General features: G+C 40.6%; 2 protein-coding genes across 6 annotated transcripts in view; one reads left to right on the plus strand and one right to left on the minus strand.

The window, feature by feature from the left end:
• fip1l1a (FIP1 like 1a (S. cerevisiae)) overlaps window positions 1–11,218 on the plus strand; it is a 51,590-nt gene extending 40,372 nt beyond the window's left edge. Inside the window, exons 14-16 of the mRNA XM_036581483.1 lie at window positions 1,106–1,313; window positions 9,139–9,288; window positions 10,935–11,218. Of these exons, the coding sequence (XP_036437376.1) occupies window positions 1,106–1,313; window positions 9,139–9,288; window positions 10,935–11,082 (506 nt within the window). The 3' untranslated portion in view covers window positions 11,083–11,218. The remainder of the gene's footprint in view (window positions 1–1,105; window positions 1,314–9,138; window positions 9,289–10,934) is intronic.
• Window positions 11,219–11,536: 318 nt separating this feature from the next.
• The window catches only part of lnx1 (ligand of numb-protein X 1), a 79,093-nt gene continuing 69,746 nt past the window's right edge, over window positions 11,537–20,883 (minus strand). For all 5 annotated transcript variants that reach the window (XM_036581479.1, XM_036581480.1, XM_036581478.1 and 2 more), the window contains 3 exons: window positions 19,498–19,756; window positions 14,758–14,916; window positions 11,537–13,000 (listed from right to left, as the gene is read on the minus strand). In XM_036581479.1, the coding sequence (XP_036437372.1) occupies window positions 12,865–13,000; window positions 14,758–14,916; window positions 19,498–19,756 (554 nt within the window). In that variant the 3' untranslated portion in view covers window positions 11,537–12,864. The remainder of the gene's footprint in view (window positions 13,001–14,757; window positions 14,917–19,497; window positions 19,757–20,883) is intronic.

The following is a 20,883-nucleotide window of genomic DNA, read 5'->3' on the forward strand; positions in this document are numbered from 1 at the left end:
TCACATGAGATACGTCCACACGGACTCCCAGTACTTGTGTTGATGTTACTTCCAGATAGGGCTAAACGATTTGGGGAAAATATCTAATTACAAGTTTTCTGACTAATATAACGACTACAATTTGAATTGTGGTTATTGTTTATAAATTAATGTTTAGTCCTTTTTTTGCCAAGAAGACCAGAATATCCACTTTTTCTGGTTGAGGCTTGACCCCTCAATATAGTGTGCCAGAAAGCCAGTGATTTGTGGTTATAATGTCACAACAGATGGAGACTTATTTGTCTCTGTTTGGTCTTACTCCACAGGCAGTATACAACTCTGTTATTAGGTTAGATATCCCCACTTAAAACTAGATAGGGTTTTTGATAATGTAGGTTATAATTCTTATAAAATTGCAGCTCTTGCGATTTGAAAATTGCCCTCTCTGAAATTGCGATTTCGAGATAAAAACCATTCATCTTTCAGCCCTACTTCCAGAGCCAGTTTGGAACTCTGTTGTGAGTGATGCAACAGAAAGATGCGTGATTTTTAAGCACTGTGGGCTTCAGCACTCAGCATCCTCGCTCTGAGTTTATGTGGCCTACGACTTTGGGGCTGAACTGTTGTTATTCCTAGACACTTCCATTCTACAATAATAGCCCTTACAGTTGACCGGGGCAGATCTAGCAGGGCAGAAATTTCTTTGTATTTGAGAAATACAACATTTATTTGATGTAGGTTGCAAATGTAGTAAAATAAATAAAAGATAGACATTTAGCTTAGTAGCTCGGCATCACCTAATCAGATTGCTCATCCCCAATGCATTTAAATGCACTCTCAAATATTGGTCAAATCTAATCATTTGTCGCTGAGACCTGCTGTTATAGGTATGATTCCGATATCATTGTGCATCACTACTGCAAACCAGTAGAATAATGGACGATGGTTAAACTGGTGGCAATAAACACAGTAGTATTGTGTTGGTTGTTGGTATATTTCTTTGATTGCAAGGTATTTTTCGAAACTCGAAAAATTACTGCTTGTTCCAGTTTTGGTCTGTAATGTACATTACTATGTTAGTGACTCTGTCTAATCAGCTTCCTCTATTCTTTCTTAACCTGTCCAGGTGTCTACCCACCACTGGTGAGGGCTGTGGCCTCCTGGCCTGGTATGTTGGACAGTGCCAAAGCGTGGGAGTACTACACTCGTCACGACAAAAAGAGGGAGAGAGAGAAAGAGAGGGAGAAGACCCGAGATAGAGACAGAGACAGAGAGAGGGAGAGGGACCGACAGCGTGAAAGAGAACACACACCTTCATTCCAAAGCCGCAGCAGGTGAGTGACAGCATGGAACAGTGGTCAAGTGCACAACCTCTGTTTGTATTCGATGTATATAGCGAACTTTATATGTGTGCATATACATATATATAGATACAAGGTTTTGTTTTGACCGAATTTCTGAAATTACTCTCCTTGCTTTGGAAGAGAAAAATGTTGCCTAGACAAAGTCGATAAAATAGCCTGCAATCCTTATACAGTTTCCCCTAAACTCCTGGTCCTGGTCCCACTTAAACTGGCAGAAAGCTCCAAATTTGTGTTTTCCTGTTATTTATATTTATCTCATACACAACTCCTCTCCCTATTCTGGAGAGTCCCTCAAAGCATTTAAAAGCACAGAAGCCCACCGGCTCTTCACGTCAGGGTGGGTAAAAGATCCCATAGTGTTGCATAAAGAGGAGAAAAAACTCTTTGTCATCATAGGAGGGTAACGACATCAGCTAATTAACACAGATGTGAACAATGCTAGCCTTTAGATAACTTTTGCTAATGTTAACAGCCGAGAGATAAACAGTCGTCCCCCTAACGGAGCTGCAAACAGCCGGTATAACTTTACTGATCTGTGTCTGGAGATTTAAATGACTACTACAGAAGGTCATTCATTCATTACTGCTATTGGACTTGTGAAAACAAAGGTAATTGCAGATTTATATCTGGATTAAAATCACAGATCTTGTAGAGAATGGCTTAAATTATGTTACTTCCTCAGATAAAACTAATCCATGTTGAGACAGTACTGTATAGACTGTGGTAGGCATGCATTTGTTTTCCACACAAAAGCTTGCATGTTGTATCAATAAGTAGAGTAGAAACAGAGAGAGAGAGAGAGAGAGAAAAGAAACGCAGCCAGCTGTGGCCAGACAGATGTTGGGTCTGGTCCACATGAACATGCTGCCTGGCCCTTCACACATGGGAGACAGACACAGAGAAAGGAAGCAGTTAAAGAAAGGATGGAGGAAAGAGAAACAGAGCATAGATTAAAAGAGAGAAAGAGAGAAACACATTGCTTATCTGTTTGTCCATGTGTCAGAGTGGACGTCTTATGGGTGTTGGGTTTAAGGCCAGAGTGCACTTGTTGACACAGGGGGCAGTGTGCACCAAAGAAAAGGGAGTGAGAATGAAAGTGAAAAAAGAAAAGGATGGGAAGTGAACAGTGTGTGTCGAAACAGAGAGAGAGAGATTGTTTGCTTTCTGACATTTGAAGTAGGCAAATGATTCCTCTTACTTTGATAAGAGTTGACTGTTTGGAAAATAATGATTGATGTGCCTCTCAGCCAATCACAACTGTCTCATCAGAGAACTCATCAGAGCAGACCTGCAGTGAGAACGACACATGGTTAACGAGTCTGAATTATTACTCTAAGAGATGTGAAGAGGTGTGACTGAAGCTTGTGTAATGCTTGACACATGCCTGAAAAAGTCTTGGATCAAACTCTGCAAGGCGTTCAGTGCCAGCTAAACCTTAGTTTACTCTATTTACTAAAGCTTATTTTAATATGATGTCTAATGATGAATAACATTACAGAAATACATAAATACATAAATTGCTCTTATATTCATATTTTGTCAGTTCTCAAACATGTGCACTGAACATCTAAAGCCAGTTTACGTTTGAATAATTAAATGTTTTCAGAGGTCCTCCTCCATTCTTCCTGTGTGTTACTGAACTTTTTAGTACGTTAGCACTAAAGATGCGACCAGAGGGCCAGAGCTGAAACTTTAATGGACATAGCAACAGTAACTAAGGGAGGTGGGTCAATCAGTATATACAATAGAGAAAATATTACAAAGGTATTCATTATGAATTAGACCATCAGTGTAACATTTTGAGTGAAAAGTGAAATCTTTGAAATTTTACCATGAATTAAAAAAATTCTTAGTATTCAGCATTTCCCCCTTTAATGACCGTGTGCACTCAAGCTCGCATGGATGCCACACATTTGTACAAAAGCTGTTGATGAGTAGATCAAATCCACCTGAGAGTCATTGAAACAAGTGCTTTAATAGAAGGAATAAGACCAAAAATATCAGACCTTTTTGTACAAACATGGTCAGTGTCACAAATTTGCTTAAATCTGAATAGTTTTAAATTTTAATTAAAAAACTTTTTGTTGTTTTTTTCCAAGTATAAATGAAAAAAAAACTGATTTTCAAGGTGGTGTCAGACTTTTGGACCCCACTGTATGCACTGATTGACCCACCTCCCTTGTTTACTGTTGCTATGTCCATTAAAGTTTCAGCTCTGGCCTCATGGTCGCATCTGTAGCACTTGTGCTAACATACTAAAAAGTTCGGTATCACAAAGGAAGAATGCAGAGGAGGATCTCTGGAAGCATTTAAATATTCAAACATGAATTGGCTCTCAGATACACTCACTAGTGATAGGCATTCCAGCTGCTTCCAGTGAACCAGATCGGCTTATCCATAAAAGTTGGCTCTTAAGCTCCCAAGTAAGTCCTTATTCAGTAGCATTGACAGTTTTTGTTTCTGAAATTAGCCAAGTTAGCACCTTAGTTTACCTTAAAACTTTAGTTTAGCTTATCATTTTAAACCTTCAATTACCTTCCAATGAACAACAAGTGCATTATTATTATTAGGTTTATCATTACTTTTTTTTTTTACAGAAGTCAGATGATGTTGAGTAGTTTCACTGGATAAATGATGAGGCAGGCATCGGCAGATGGGCTAATTGAAGGCAAAACAAACAACCTGTCATCATCAAATAAAGGCATGTAAACATTAAAAATCAAAAGAACTAATGAGGCACACTTGTAAACATGGCTAAGAATTATAAGAAAACCAGCACGATGAACCAGAGACTAACTGATACAACAAACAACAGGTTTGGGGATAATAAGGGGACAGAGGTCCACAAAGGGGGTCCTTAGATTTTTTTTCTACAGTGTCATTTGTTTTGTGTTTATCCCCGTCGACTCCCGATGTTCACCTAAAAGAGCTGACTCATTTGTGAATGACACATCACTAACATACAAACACGCACACACGCACACACACACACACACACACACACACACTGAATCAGTCCTGTAAAGTAGTGTACAGTCACATTAGGCGGGAGCAGAGAGAAAAGCAGGGCAGTGGAACAGCTGAGAGCATACGAGCAACACACACACACACACACACACACACACACACACATACACACGTGCACACACACACACACACACACACACACAGAAAACGATAGCTTCAGTAAAGCTGTTGTTTATTTCCTCTGCTTTGCGTCCCTTCTTTCAGAAGTGGAGTGGATGGAGGGGGGGTGTTTTTGGAGAGAACATGCTGAGACAATTGGCCACCATAAGCATATGAACAGAAGATGGGCTATAATTAAAAAGGCACTCTCTGGTCCTGCTGGAGTACCAAACATTTTCTTACTCGAGTTAAGCTGTGAGGACACACACACACACACACACACGCACACACACACACACACACACACACAGCCGCTGAGGCTTTGGAAGACTGTTTGCAGCTTAGCACGTGTGCTCATCTGAGGGAGCAGAGTGATCAGACGAACACACAGACACACTAACCCAGGGAAGGATAAAGAGAGAGAAGCAAATCACTGGAGATGCTCAACAAAATATCTTTCAGCCTTTGCAGCATTGCTGTAAGGATTTGATTGCATTCAGTCAAAAGAGCATTAGTGAGGTCAGGTACTGAAGTTGGACAATTAGTTCTGGGTCACTCCAGCTCATCATAATAATACTGGATGCCTCACCATCACTCCAGAGCATGCAGCTTCACTGCTCCGCAGCCCAATTCTGGGGGGCTGTATACCCATCTAACTGACACTTTAGTCATGGCCTTAGACCTAGTTTTTAAACACTGTGTCAACTCATTGTCCACTCTGTTAGACACTCCTACCTTGTTGACCCACCTTGTAGATATAAAGTCAGAGACAGTAGCTCATTTGTTACTGCACAGTTTGTGTTGGTCATCCTCTAGTCTTTCTTCATTGGTCATAGGATGCTGCCCACAGGATGCTGTTAGCTGGATATTTTTTGGTTGGTGGTATTCTCAGTCCAGCAGTGACACTGAGGTGTTTAAAAACTCCAGCAGCACTGCTGTGTCTGATCCACTTGTACCAGCACAACACACTAACACACCACCACAATCAGTGTCACTGAGAATGATCCACCACCCAAATAATACCTGCTCTGTGGTGGTCCTACCATGAAGAACAGGGTAAAAGGGGGCTAACAACGTATGTAGAGAAACAGATGGACTACAGTCTGTAACTGTAGAACTACAGAGTACACTTCGCTGTATAGTAAGTGGAGCTGATAAAATGGACAATGGGCATAGACACAGTCACAGTGTATATGTTCTGTGCAGTGGGTGAGCATTAGTGTTGTGTTATTTGTGAATGAGATGGCACTTTTACCTAAACGTTGGGAGCCAACTTGTCGCTGTTGTAGGAACAAAACCTTGTATCTCGAAAATGGTAAAATGGTAACTGAAAAACATCAAAAAATGGAGACACAAGGTTTTGTTCCGACAGCAGCGTTGAGAGCTGTGTGTTTTTTAAGACAAGTCAAATCACTTGAAGTGCATCCAGTGAAACTTCTTATCCATAACTAACTTTAGGTCTAGAACCACATCTAGCAAGAAGGGTGATATATATATATATATATATATATATATATACAGCATTGTTAGATTGTCACTGGTAATGAAGACGTTCAGATGGAATAAACAACTTTAACAACTCTAAATATATTATTATATTACTCTAAATATAATATAATAAAAATATCTCTAACACCAATATGGGCTGTCGTAACGACTCTCTTTCTGTGTGTGCCATCAGCAGCTGGTTGGACATTTGGTGAGCACTTGTCCCTCACATATGATCTCTTCTGTATGAGTCAGTGCAGACAGGTCTGTTCTCTGTCCAAATAGACTTGGACACACATGCGCACACACATGCACACACACGCACACACACACACACACACACACACACAATCTCTCTCACATAAACACCTCTACAGGTCAGAGTAATGCAGTGACGTCTAAGCTTGTCACTGCAGACCTCAAACAAAACATTTGTGATAATTAATTAATTAAAGTGATGCAAATGATTGGCATTTTTACCATCAATGGAGCCGATTAATAGAAAATTTAGCACAAACACATGCACACTACGCACATAGGGTTTTCATTAAATAGTAACAGTCACACATTAGATGAGCTAATAGTAACAGAAAAAAACTAAAGTTGTTTGAAAATATTTGGACTGGTTCCTCGTCCCTTTACACGCACTTAACTCTGAATGTCACTCTCTCTTTCTCTTTTTATCACAGACACACATACACACACATGCACACTCAGAAGCAGACATGTACACCATCTTTCTCAAACCCATTCACTGCTATTTTCCATGTTTAACTAGATGTGTCAACTTTTAAACATCACTTCCTTTCATTTATTAAAATAAGATTTTAATAAGTCTTCTATAGTGTAAAAACTTGTCTGCTCCCTCATCGGGTGAGGGGGTGGGGTTAGGGAAACTTTCTGGTGGGCGAAATCAAACGTCCTCATAAGCCACACATTGGCCTGCGGACCATTTTTGGGCAGCTCTGCTTGAGATACTTGAGATACTGAGAAACTGAATGATAATAATCAGTAATAAAGCAATAAGCCATGAGAGGCCATGGGTTTCTGCGATCTTATCACGGGAGGCTGTTCTTAGTTCTAAAACACCCTCAAGTGGCGTATTGCCCTTATAAAATGGTGGCCAACATGAAATGTGATAAAATGCACACTTTTTCAGAAATTATTCAAGTTGTTATTATTAATAATAATCGACATCAAGAAGTATTCCGCCAGGAGATGTAGTTCAGTACAGTATCAGTGCTAAACAACCATGGACCGCTGAATGAAGAGAACGTTCGGGTGCCTATCTCTGTATATTGCGGTCATTTAGTGTTTTTTATTTTACTTTTTTATTGCACTGTTTAATGCAAAACCTTCGCTTTTTAAGCACTTTTTGGTCACCAAATTACCACCATGAGTCTTATTAGCACCAATCCAGTGGCGCCCTCTTCTCACGCTGGGGCTGAATCTCAAACGGTCCCTGCTCCCTACATAGTGCACTACATAGGAATTTAAATACTGGATCCTGCAGCCCAACAGAGCATAATACAGCTAAGAAACAGTCATTTGGGACTCAGACACATCCACACTCGATAAATGAAGCACTATTTGGCTGTAGAGGCTAGAATTTCTAAATTTTGATGATGCTCCTGACTGAAACACAAACATTTGAAGCGTGTAATTCATTCAAGTGATATTTTTTAGACTTTTATTGCTGTTTTACAGTTAATTATACCATAAGTGCTTTAATTCAAGCCTGTGATATTAATGATGGAGTTGTTTAGGCTGTTAGCTATCTTTTAGCCTGTTAGCTAACTGACCAGCCTAGTTCTAGTTAAGAACATAAGAACATAACATTTTTTTTTTTTTTTTTCCCGTGACGTGGCTCAGTAATACACTATTCAGTTGTTGTGAGGCATTCATAGGTGTGGGTGTATTGTGGATTTTACAACGGCTTCGAACGCAGCTCAGCCAATCAGACTTTAGAACCGAAACTAGCCGTTTTATCATAACTGATTATTCAATGATAAGCCTGCAGTTGAAGGGGTTAATATTTGTGAAACTAATCTTAAGTATGAATCTAATCTAAGCCAATTCTGTAACCTTCTAATAGAATCCCTGAGTATATAAACTGATAAACTGCTGATTATACATGCAGTGTGTTCTCCTGCCCGGTCCCCCTTTCTTCTCTCTCTCGCCGACTCTCCTTCTCTCTCTCCCTCTCCCTCTCTCTGCTTATGGGGCTCGTGTGCAGGCTGAGCTGTGGCTTTCATTAACATACATCATTATTCACTCTGTGTGCTGAACACTCACAACCTGGACTGTTTTAGCGGAGTTTATTTTTGGCTCCATGTGCATACAGATCAGATGTGCGTGCATGTGTGTGTGTGTGTGTGTGTGTGTGTGTGTGTGTGCGTGTGCGTGTGCGTGTGCGTGGAAGCTGAGGATTAATAAATTATCCCCTGAATAGAGCATTGCCTCCTGGGACTGGGAGGACTCTTGGTAAGTAATAAAGCAAATTTAAAACATGAAGAACGGGGGTGTGTTGAGAAGGTCAGTAGAGGACAAAACAGTGATGTGTAGGTGAGTGTGTATGCATGTGTGTCCAGTAGCTAATCAACAGAATAGAAAAAACACAGAGGAAAAAGGGTAAGCGAGAGAGAGAGAGGTTAGTGAGATGGTAAGCAAGAGACTGTTTATCAAAACTGAATAAATCTTCACTCCTGAAAAAGATGCACTAGTTAACAAGACACTGTACATTATCAGTATTAAAGGTTTTGTTTTTCCTGAGGTCTGTTTATGGCGTTTATATGATTTTATGTACAGAAAGCAGTCTGTTCTAATATTCTACCATGTATTGTGCCTCATACAAAAATAGTCCAGATTGAAACACTCAGACAGGCGGAATAGGCGGATGTAAAAAATGTTGGTTTTGTGACATCACAGGCTGTTTTTGCAGCTTAATTTACCCTTATAGACTGTATGGACTGGGCAGTAAATGGCACTATTTGAAGCTGGGTTACCTTATGGTAGGCGAAATCAAGTGTCCTCATGGGTCACGTATTGGCCTGCGGGCCATTTTTTGGGCAGCATTCATTTTGACTGTGTACAGTAAAAGAGCGTGAGAGTTTGCTCTCTGTACAGTAACCCTGTAGTGGAGTACCAAACAAAGATTCTCTTCTTTTCTGTGTTTGTGCAGTGATGAAGAGTGTGCGTTACGGCACAGGGATCATACTGATCGGGAGAGAGAGAGACAACAGGAGCGTGCTGGTGGAACAGGAGAGAGAGAGGACAGATACAGAGAGAGGAGACACAGGGAGCGCAGCGAACGGCATAAATCTTCCCGCAGGTACACACACACACACACACACACACACACACGTACAAACACACACTTCAGATTTACACATTGCACACACACTTCATACATGTTTGTACAACTACATCCTGACATGGATTTTCAAATATTTTTGTTTTCTCTTTTGATTTGCAATAATGTAACCAGTTACTATTATATTACATTAATATTTTATATTAGACAGTTTAGAATTAGCCATTTTCTTTGCACCCCAATAAGTCTATGTTCCCACTCACATTATGTCCAAAATTTCTCTTGGTGGCCACAAGACGTTCACGTTACAAGATCACATCTGGAACTCTTTACCCCCTTGTTGTGATATCAGCATTCAAACTTTTCTGCTTTTAAAAGCACCTTCAAACCAGTCAGAGGATTTTCAGCATGACCTTTTAACAATAGTTCAGGAAAAAAAAAATATTTAGGCTTTTCATCTGCTCTTCATACCAGGGAAGACACTTTGATGAACATGAAGCTGAGCGGGGTTAATATAGTTTTGAAATTTTCATTAGATTTTATTTTTATTTAGGTTTTCATTTTGGTCTTTGTTTTCAGTTTAGTTTTAGTTAGTCTTAAGTTTAGGTTAAAAGTTTTTGTTTATTTTTATTTTCTAAAAAAAAGTTTTTATTTAGTTACAGTTTTAGTTTTTAGTATTACAATGAATGCTGTTGCAGTAGGTGTGTTACGGAGCCCCTGAAGGGTCAGATGGTTTATTTATTTATTTTTTTATTTTTTTAAAGATAAAAATGTAGTGAGCACTACATACTATTAGATGAGCACTTGATACTATCAGGTGAGCATCAGATAATAAATGGTGAGCACCCAATACTATCAGGTGAGCACCCAATACTATCCAGTGAGCAGCAGATACTATCAAGTGAGCACTAGATTCTATATGATGAGCACCCAATAATATGTGGTGAGCACCAGATACTATGTGCTGAGCACCTGATACCATTAGGTGAGCACTCGATACTATCAGGTGAAGTCCAGATACTGTCAGGTGAGCACCAGATTCTATACGATTTTCATCCAATACTAGCAGCTGAGCACCAGATACAGACATGATCATTTTTTTATAGTATCTGGTGCTCACCTTATAGTATCAGGTGCTCACCACATAGTATGTTGTGCTAACCAGATTTTCACCTGAAAAAGAATGCACCACACGTTCCTTCAGGGGCTCCGTAGTATGTTACGAAACAGGAGTGTTCCTCAAATTTCTGGACCCTGTGCAACTGCAGTCTTTAAAGGGGGCCCCTTCCTATCGAGATGAGACAGGTTTTCAGTGTTTATATAACTGTAAAATTCAGTATCAGCCCCATCTTCATTTAGTTATGACACTAATAGCTTAGAAAATTGTAATTGTACAGCAAAGCAAACTTTTCAGTCCAGGCCCATTGAGAGCCCCCTTCGCATAGAAGCCCTGAGTAGTCACTTCCACTGTCCTGCCTTGTTGCACATTGTAGCTAGTAAATAGCTGTTTTATGTTAACAAATACTTTGCAGACATGTATTCTGGTTATACTGAAATAATTGTGAAAAAAATGATTGCTCTACAAACTTTTGATGGATGGTGACTTTATCATCTGTTCCTTTTCTCCCCCTCCTTTACTCTCCCTCCATCTTTCCCTCTCTCAGCAGCTACAGTAGGAGAAGGCACGCTAGTGACGATGGAGAGAGCCACAGGAGACACAGACACAAACGCTCCAGACGCAACCGAGACAGCACAGAGCCCAGTGAGGAGCGCAGCGCTGAGCACGACAACCAATCAGAGCCCACTGAATAAACCCTCAGGCCAACTAGCTTTGTGCTGACTAATAGAGAAGTCTTAATTTATTCTGTCTTAAGCCCAATAGCCACCATTTACATACTTTCATTTGGGCCAATCAAGAGCCAGGCTCACGCAGAGCTGATTTATGTTACATTTTCTCATTTACGATAGAAATGAACAAAAAAGGGTACAGAATATTTTTAATTTAAGTTTATTTATAATAATTTAAGACAATTTGACATTTTGATTGTTTGAGAATAATCCGAATGATATTTTTGTTGTGCCAAATGATGTTTTGTTGAGGTAGAAAAACAGTCTTATAAATAATTTCATAAAGCAGCTGCACACGTGTGATAATTTGATACAGTCATTAGAGCAGATTAGGAACCACACTGACTGTGTTTTTCTGTCTCTATCTTTCTGAAACACACAACACAACACAATGTAAAAGCTCTCACTCTGGCACAAATCTCCTTGTAGAATGATTTTTATTGGTTATTTATCCAAAGGTCTCATCAGATACAGTATACTACACAAGCCAAAAGCCTGAGACACTGGACCGCACAGCTTCCCACGACAACGTTCACACACACGGAAAAAAAAAAAAAATGCTTCCACGCTCCGCTCTCTCAGCTCATGTCTCTAGAGTAGCAAAATCAGCAAGGCCGCCAAAATCTCATTGTTATAAGCATAGATATCCTTTTTTAAAGAGCATATGAACAGTATTTATTTTAGTCAACTTCCATTGTTTTTTTTTTTTTCTTTTCATAATACTCACTGGAGATTTTTGTCTTTGCGACAGCGTCTGAAACATACCAGCACAGACGAAAAAGAAAAAAACAAACTACTTGGCAAACGGGTCTCCATGCCAACGGCTGGAGAGAATGCACCACTGTCAGAGCGAAGAAAGCAAAGCCGATATCCAAAAGGCCATAGGAACAGAGAGAAGTAAACAAAAAACGAAAGAAATAGTCATCATAGTACGAGTGTTTGAATTCGTCTCTTTTTTTTTTTTTCTTCTCCAGACACCAACATTAACAGTAAAGAAATGTGCGTCCACTTAAATGCATGTTCTAACATATAAACTAACGGAGTTGGCAACTTGTGTTCCCTTCCCACCCCAGAACTACCATATTCCCCTGGTTTGAATAACCACATTTCCCAGAAACTCCTCTCTTTTGTCATAAATCAGTGTCACGCACCCCATATATTCCTTGCACAGTGCCCATAAAGGAGTGCTTATGTACACTTTATCACATGTATCTTCAAATGCACTCCTTGTAATGATGTGATAATGATGTTTATCGGTGCTTCCCTTCCTCCAACCTTCAGGCCCTCGGCCAGCGTGGCATCCTCAGCAGGTTTTAGCGTCATTAGTTGCTCTATGTGTCTTCCTGTGCCTAAACTGCGAGATCGGTAAGGGCGGGGTTAGGAGTCTTGAGTCCCAGGCAGCCAGCAAAAGTGTGTATATTGTCACAAGCCCGAAGAACCTTCCAGACTCCTTACAGCATCCCTTCCAAAGCCTTGTCAGTTTAACTGAACAGCCACTGTAAGGCAATCATAAGTCTGTCATGAGCCCCACCGTTATGAGCAGGAGTCCATGTAAGCCCCTCCTGCCTGGGCGAGGTCAATGCGCCTTGGCAACACCTTTCAAAGGTGGGGGGGGTCCATTTCATATGACCTGCCTACCAAGGAAGTCCATGTCCAAAGCCCTGCTCTCCATGGGCAGGGGCTGTGTTAAGCCCCGCCCCCAGTATAGGGTCAGTGCGATAAACCCCTCCCCCATGCAGTGCGGACCTATAGCAGGCTGCCGGGCCAGGAAACGATGGTGAGGGTGATGCGCCCCCTCAGCTCCTTCAGCAGGCGCACCAGAGCTGTGTGGGTCATTCCCCAGGTGCTCTTCCCGTTCACCTCCAGCAGGATATCTCCACAGCTAGACAGAGAAAGAATGGATAATTTAAAAAATGACCATTACACGCAATTTTTTTGGTGATCCTATATAACTGATCTATAACTTATTAAAAAATATGAAAATTCTGACACTATTTAAAAATTGTGAAGTCGTGATGAATGGACTAATAGAAATATTGTTAAAAAAAAAAAACTAGGCTAACACAGCTTAGATGGGCATTCCAGCCAAAAACCTAGTGTTTCATATATTTGTCTTGTTATGTAATATTCTGTAGCACAGCAATGCTTCCCTCAGCAACATCAGCTTGACAGAATTATGATTTTGCATCCTTTTGTGTTTTTCTCAGTCAGCAGTCTTACTACAATACCCAGCATGCACTGTGCAAATATGTCATACAATTATCGGGAATTCTACCCACAGCGATAAAGAACTGCACTAATGTAGAGGCTGATAAATACAGATGTTACATTCAGCTTCCTTGAGATAGGTACAACAGCTGTCTCACTCCCTTCTGCGTTTGCCCGGTGGCCGGGGGAACAAAAAGGAAATCAAACAACCTGCCCTCATATAATCAGCCTAAAGCACTTGTAGTTCCTCCCACCTCCAAAATACATCACCTGAAGTTGGTTGCTCTAGATGTCCCAGCTAGAAAAACCAGCATAGACCACAGAGCTGGAACAAAACCTCATATCTCCAAAATCTCAACTTTGCAGAAGAATGTTAAAACATTTTTTACTTTCAGTGGAAGTCAATGTAACAATATTACTTGTGAGCCATTTTGGACATTCATCATGAAATTTTAACACTGTGTGAAGAGGAGATGTCATTTTCAAATTTTGTAAGAAAAAAAAAAAGAAATGAGAAAAACGGAAAGTTTTTTTCCAACAGTGATGATTGATGATATGTTTTGGATGCTGGTATGCCGGCAAACCAGCCAGCACTGGAATGCATGCTGGTCTCTGCTGATTTTTGTCAGAGATGTGATGGTGAGGGTGATGTTAAGGTTTCTTATGAAATGCTAGTTGTTAAATCATTTTGTAAATCTGACTATCAGTAGCTATCATTACTGTTAGGTTTAGGATTAAGGCTGAAGTAATTCAATTCAAAATTACGCGCATACGTAGAGAAACACATAGTGTAGACGTTACCATGACAACAAGCATCGCATGAGTCCAGTCAGATTAATTACTTACTTTAAAATGATGTCAGACTCAGGAAAACGTACTTCACATGTACTTATTAAAGAGGGGTGAGAGGAAGACGTCGTGTTCTGAGACACATAAGCTGGACGCTCGTCCCACCGCCGTCTTTTAAAGATCAGAGCATAAACTTTGTCTCCTCTGCAGACAAGTTTCTGCTCCGCCATGTTGAACGTTATAAACTTTCGCAACACACGTGATCAGAACATTTTTAAACATTCCGATTGGGAATGTAATCAGATACAGGCGTTTACACGGCTATTATTCTTATATCTAATTGATTATTTATAGGATTACTCACCTTGTTCAATCGGACAGAAATGGTATTCTGAATGGCCTCAATCAGACTATTCCGATTGAGGAGTATACATGGATGAATTCTATTCCGATTGAGTGATTAGTCGGATTATTAACGGATTATCAGTCTGCATGTGAACGTGGCTAAAAAAGTGCTGGGTTTAGGTTTAGGGTTGAAGTGCAGCTATTAAATCCTCAGTTGAGTGTCAGTTAAAAACAGTTTACAGTGGACCATCATAATAGTGTTACCAGTTTTAATGCAGAAGCACAATTGCCACGTACCGTATTCTGCCATCATTGTAGGCGGGTGTGCCCTCTACAATGGAGCGAATGAAGAAGGACTGGTTGCAGTTGAGCTCTTCCTGTCCTCCTACGATGCTGAAACCCAGACTGCCTGACGTGCTCCTCCGCAACACAATGTCCTTACAGGAGTACAGGTGCCTGCAGGGAACAAATAACCTTATCCCACACACTCTTTAGAGTTTCATTTCAGACATGCTGCAGCTCCGGTCACAACAATCCAGATAAATGGGTCCCTGGTGGCAAATACCTTAAGCTGACAATCTGACAAAATTATTTGTGCTGAAGGAAACAGTGAGGCTGCTTATTAAGCTGATGCACGATGCTTGACTTTATTTCAGAAAAAGCCAAGAACTTCAGGTTCTAATTCTAATTTTCTAGTTCTAATTTGTAGTAAATGTGAATTGTGGTGTATGAGTATGATGCATATAAACGGTCCACTTCTTTAGAAACACCTAGCTTGTACTTCCACCTGCATTATAGGTCTGCTGTTTATGTCAGGGCTCCTCAGAGTTGGCCTGTGAGGATGTTTGATGTGGCATACTTTCATACTATCCCAGGGGCCGGCAATACGCCATATGCAGCTCTTTAACTGTCATGTTGCGGCTCCACAGCAGAATTAGATTATTAGGTAAAAATAAAATAATCCTCCTTTGCAGTAAGATAAAGCTCTGCTGATCGTTCAACACAGTTTAACAATAAATGGACTTAAACGCTGGAGTTAATGTGGAACTGCTAAGCTTCTCGCCAGCTTTTTGTTTAAATTTTCACATTCCACCTTAAATGGTGCAACAGTTACCTACATAGTTGGCCACATTCTGGTGTCTCAGGCACCATTTAATGTGGAACAAGAAGAAGCTGGCAAATGAGAAGCTGACTTAAGCTTCGTAAAAAGTTAAACGTTAAGAGACATTTTACAAGAAACTGTTCCGCTTTTGTGGAAAAGTTTCCTGCCGGAGATGCGAGAAAAGTCGCTATAGCTGAGCTAAAGCTTAAAGCAGAGCAAAGTAAGTCTGTGTTTTTGTTTATATTACATTTTTTAGCCTATACTAGGACATTAGCACATACTCATACACATTTTCTCTCTCTTGTGCTTGCGCACTCTCTGAATGAAACCATGGAATTTCAACAGTTTAGCAGTTGCAATCATACCATGGATGGTACGTGGGATGTTTTAGGTTGGTGTAAAGGTCACAGCGGATCTTTCTCCTTGCCTGTGAAGCCCACCTCAAAAGTGCTAAGCACCTGTCGCACAGCAGACCTGATCAGACAAGGCTGGATGCCCATCTCTGTCAGGAATCTTTGGCAATTCCACAAAAAATATACTGATAATAAATACTGTTAGTGTATTACAGATGTGTAAATTGCCAGTTTATCCTGGTATGACATTTTATGTCGATCAGCTAAAGCACTTAGCAACAAAGCAGAGCTTGTTAAATCTGTGTAATCCATCCATTTGCGCAGGGGTCGGCAACAAGTGGCTCCGGAGCCCCATGCGGCTCTTTTACTGCCCTGTTGCAGCTCCACAGCAGAATTAGATCTTTAGGTAAAATAAAATAATCTGGCCTAGCTATTAGCTAACGACACATTCGAAAGAGAAAGATACAAAACGAGACAAGACGAACATTGATCATTTGAAGACAAATGGACTTAATTGCATATATAAGCACTGTCAAACACTAAAAAGTCACAAGGCTGAAGTCAGTTTCTCGTTCATCAGCTTCTTGCTCGAATTTTCCCGTTCCACCTTAAATGGTGCTGCAGTTACATTCTGGAGCCTCAGGCATCCTTGAAGGTTCGAACGGGAAAATTCAAATGAGAAGCTGGCAAACGAGACAGAAACATTGAGAGACATTTTAAAAGAAACTATTTTACTTTTGAGGAAAAGTTTCCTGCCAGAGATGCGAGAAAAGTGGCTGTACCTGAACTAAAGCTTAAAGCAGTATATTTTGTAGCCTATACTAGTAGATTAACACATACAGAGACATATTTACAGCCAAGATATTAAAATGGACATAAAATGTTGTGGCTCTCAAGGTGGTTTGATTTTTGTTGAAAGGACAAAATGGCTCTTCTTGGGTTGCTGACCCCTGTGTTAGTGCAAGCAAGCTGGGTTGGGATGGGTTCGAGTTTCAAATTTAGCAATACAAGTCAGCCCTGCTCGGATCGGGTACAGGATTCGTTTTCATTTTAGAGGTCGGCTACCCAAACAATACCCATCCAACAGTGGCTCTGGGGTCCGAAACTGACCATTGAGGAAAGGGCTTGAAGAAAGATAACATAAATTGTGCATAACATTAAGGTAGGTGTTTCTAATAAAGTGGCTGGGATAAACTTTGGGCCTCTGTTGAAAGAGCTTTGATCTTACTACAGTTGGAAACCCTACTGAACATCACAACCACGAAAAACTTGAAAATAGAGACGAAGTGAGTACTAAAAGTGCAGGAAGTGGTCCGCAAGGTTGGTGGCTGCTGTATAATGCAGAGACTCCGACTGGCAGGTATATTTGAGGAACTGGCTGAAATTCTCCTCCTGAACCCTCATTATGAATAATTCCATTTTAAAGGGAAAAAGGAGCATCAGGAGCAGAGGAGGAAGTCAGGGGAGGGAGTTCATTTGAAGCTGTCACGCTCTCAGACCTCTAAACCTCTTACAGATGGAGGAGGAAGCGATAGAAACCTCGCTCTCGCTTTCTCTCACAGTTTTTAAATTACTATGCAGCTGATATTGTTGATGAAGCTGCTGAACTTCAAGACTTTTATCAGTGCAAATTATTATTCATAACAACACCCCCCTTCCTGTAGATCCTGATGGAGGGAGAGGAGGAAACGAATGGAGACGCAGAAAGAGCCGTGCAAGAGTCAACAGAATTAAAACTGAGGAGGAGCCTGATAGAGTCTGATCAGTATATCACTCTGACTGATGTGTTTTCTAGGTGATATTCTTTATTTGGACCCATTTTTGTATGACAGGTGTTGCCACCTCCAGTCCTGGAGGGCATTAGTACAGCAGAGCCTGGTGATTTCCCAGCTCAAACACACCTAATTCAGCTCATCGCTTAATTACCAGGTTTAGTAGTTGTTAGACTCTGTGTGAGGTGCTGGACTGTGGCTCTCCAGGACTAGAGTTGAGTAACTTGACTGGGCTTAGCCATCAGATCAGGGGTGTCCAGTCTTATCTGCAAAGGGCTGGTGTGGCTCCAGATTTTCAGACAAATCAAGCAGAAGATCGATCACCCTGATTCCATTCCAGTCAACCTAATTCTACTTGTTTCATCAGTCTTCAAACATTTGATGAGTTATACAAGGGACTCCTGCTTGGTTGGAATGAAAACCCAGCTGCAGATCATGGGGTGGCAAGAGTAGAGCTTGAAACACTTGTCGGACTCCTGGACTCGGACTCTACATTTGATGGTGTGAGGGTTTGGAATGAAATCTTGATGTTGTGGTTTGGATCCAGTCAGGCTCAGACAGAGAGTTCTTGGGCTGTATTCAGGCTCAGACCAAAATTTCAACGCCTAATGAAAGCTCTAAGTCAGAGTTAGGCTCAATCCCATTTCTTATTTTAACCCCTACCCCTTGTTTTTGGGTAGTGGTTAAAATCTTCTGCTACAAAATGGGACAATCCTCAAATAAACAAGAACATCACTTCATCAACAGACTACTAGTGGTGCTCTGTAGGCGACCCTGCCAGTCTGCAGTGATAGCAGAGGAGGGTAAAGTTCAGCTTTGCTCGCTGCTAGTCTTTGGTTAGGTTTAGGAATCATATGCCTTAAAAGAGAGGATGCGATGATTATTTATTATTACCCACCCCTAATTCTTTGGTGATGTGAAGCTGAAGTCAGCTATTTGCCAGCTTCTTGTACAAATTTTCCTGTTCCACCTTAAATGGTGCAGCAGTTCCAACGCCTGAGGTGCCAGAATATAACTGCTGCTCCATTTAAGGTAGAACGGGAAATTTAGCTAGCTAGCTACCAAGATATTAGCAGTATTACTAGCGACTTTTTATGCTTATTATGAAGAAAAGGACCATAATACATTTAAACAACATTAAACTAAGATAATACAATGATTATCATAATGTTTAACGTAAAACCTCACATTTGTGGGTTTCTTTGGTCTCTTGTGCAGCCATATTGCCATTTTTTTTTATAACACTCCGTCTGGAGTGTGCCTTTGAAAAACCTCCATTTGGAGGGCCATGTAGCCCTAACGCTTTGCCCTACTTTTATATTAACAAAAATTGGGACACCCTACCCCTAGGCGTGAACGTGCAAAATGGAGGGGTAATGGCTACGAAGTAGGGGCAAGAGGTGAAATGGGATTGGGCCTTAGTGGTTGGCACAGAAGTTTGAGAAGTGTCTGTGGGGTATAGGCTCTAATTTTTCACTGGGGGTATTTCATCTAGCAATGTATGCAAGTCCACCACTCAAATATGAACAGGTCTCATCAATAGCCGATGAAATTTGAGAGGGCAAACTGTAAGCTGTTGTACCCTTCTTGGTTCTCTTACTATTGACATCAGCAAGTTCAGGGAGAGCAGGTGTTTTCATCTTAGTATGTGTGAATGCCAATTAATCACTCACAACAAAAGCCATTTTGAAAAGTGTGAAATATCCTTTCATAACTAGACGTGATTTGAAGGACATTTATTTGACTACAACACTGACTGGAAGTGAGTCATCGTTTGTGAGTGTGCATGCTGTCCTCCTTTCTCTCTCACCTGGGTAGCTGAAGCCAGGACACCCAGAGTGGTGAGTAGTCATCGCTGGGCAGGGGCATTTTGACGTCGCTGGGCGAGCAGGGCGAGAGTGAGCAGGGCGAGTGCAGCGGTGGCATGCAGTCCAAAGAGCTAACGTCCGGTGGCCTCATCTCCAGCACACGCAGCACCACCGGAGACGAGGTGTTCTTCAGATTAGCCACAGCCTCGCCCCGAGTCACACCAGTCAGGTCCACACCATTCACATTCAACAGGATATCACCTAGAAAGCACGACACAAGAGTGTTAGCATATTATGTTAAGTCACTGGAGGAATTGAAAAGTATATTGCCTCTTAGAAATTGTACAGAAATATTTGTGTTTGTAAGGATTTTTTTCTTAATGTGAATTTGATTAAAAGACATTGCATATAGTCTTTTTTTGTATCCCTCCTTTTGTATCTCACCACATTTTTGTCAGTTTTGATATCAAAATAAACTGTACATGTAAGCGCAGGTTCAACCTTGTCAATACAGAATATAAATTGAATATACAATAATGTATTATGTTAATTAATAATTATGTACTAGCTTATGAAGATGAAAGAGGCAGCAGTGGAAAGAGGAGAAACAAAAAAAAAAGAAAAGAAAGAAAGCACTAAATGAAGAGAACAGCCCCCTATGACAGTGAGATGAAGGGAGATGATGAGTTTTTAAACAGAGAGATGCAGGTGACAGATTAGAAATATGGCTGCTTGAGATGATAAGATGGACTGTCACTCTGAATTACTGTACAAAGTGCACTACACAAACACACACGCTTGTTTTTACTCTGTCAGAGAGTGGGATCGTATACAGTACTGAGCAAAAGCTGTAGGCAGTCATGGAAATTGTTGGCGACACTTTATTTTAAGTGGTCCTTTTAGAAGAAACAAACACTCAACAGACTCTCGGTAACATGTTAAAAACATATGACGGTTAGGATTAGGTTCTGGGTTGAGGTTAAGATAAGGGTTAGGATTAAGGCCAGGGTTAGGGTTAAGATTAGGGTTAGGATTTGTGTAATGGAAGTAACACATTAACAATACATCTACTTAATATAAGTAATATATCAACAAAACATCTACAAGTTATTTACTTCAGTGTACTCAGATGCTTCACTAGTGATACTTCACTGATATGTTGTTGAGGTGTTACTGATAATCTGTTAAGCGCTTATTAATTATCTACAAAGCACCACTCCAAATAAAGTGTTACCAAATTGTTTAAAGCCATTTATCTCAGCTGCGTGTTTTTTCCTGTTAAAAACTGTACATTAGACCAAATTCAATGTTTTGAAGACATTACTAAAAAATACAGTCTGAGTAACACAGCTTTGGTTCCTGACTTCTCACTGTGCTCCAGTCATTGT

The sequence above is a fragment of the Colossoma macropomum genome, unplaced genomic scaffold, assembly GCF_904425465.1.
Source record: "Colossoma macropomum unplaced genomic scaffold, Colossoma_macropomum, whole genome shotgun sequence".
Classification (NCBI taxonomy): Eukaryota; Metazoa; Chordata; class Actinopteri; order Characiformes; family Serrasalmidae; genus Colossoma; species Colossoma macropomum.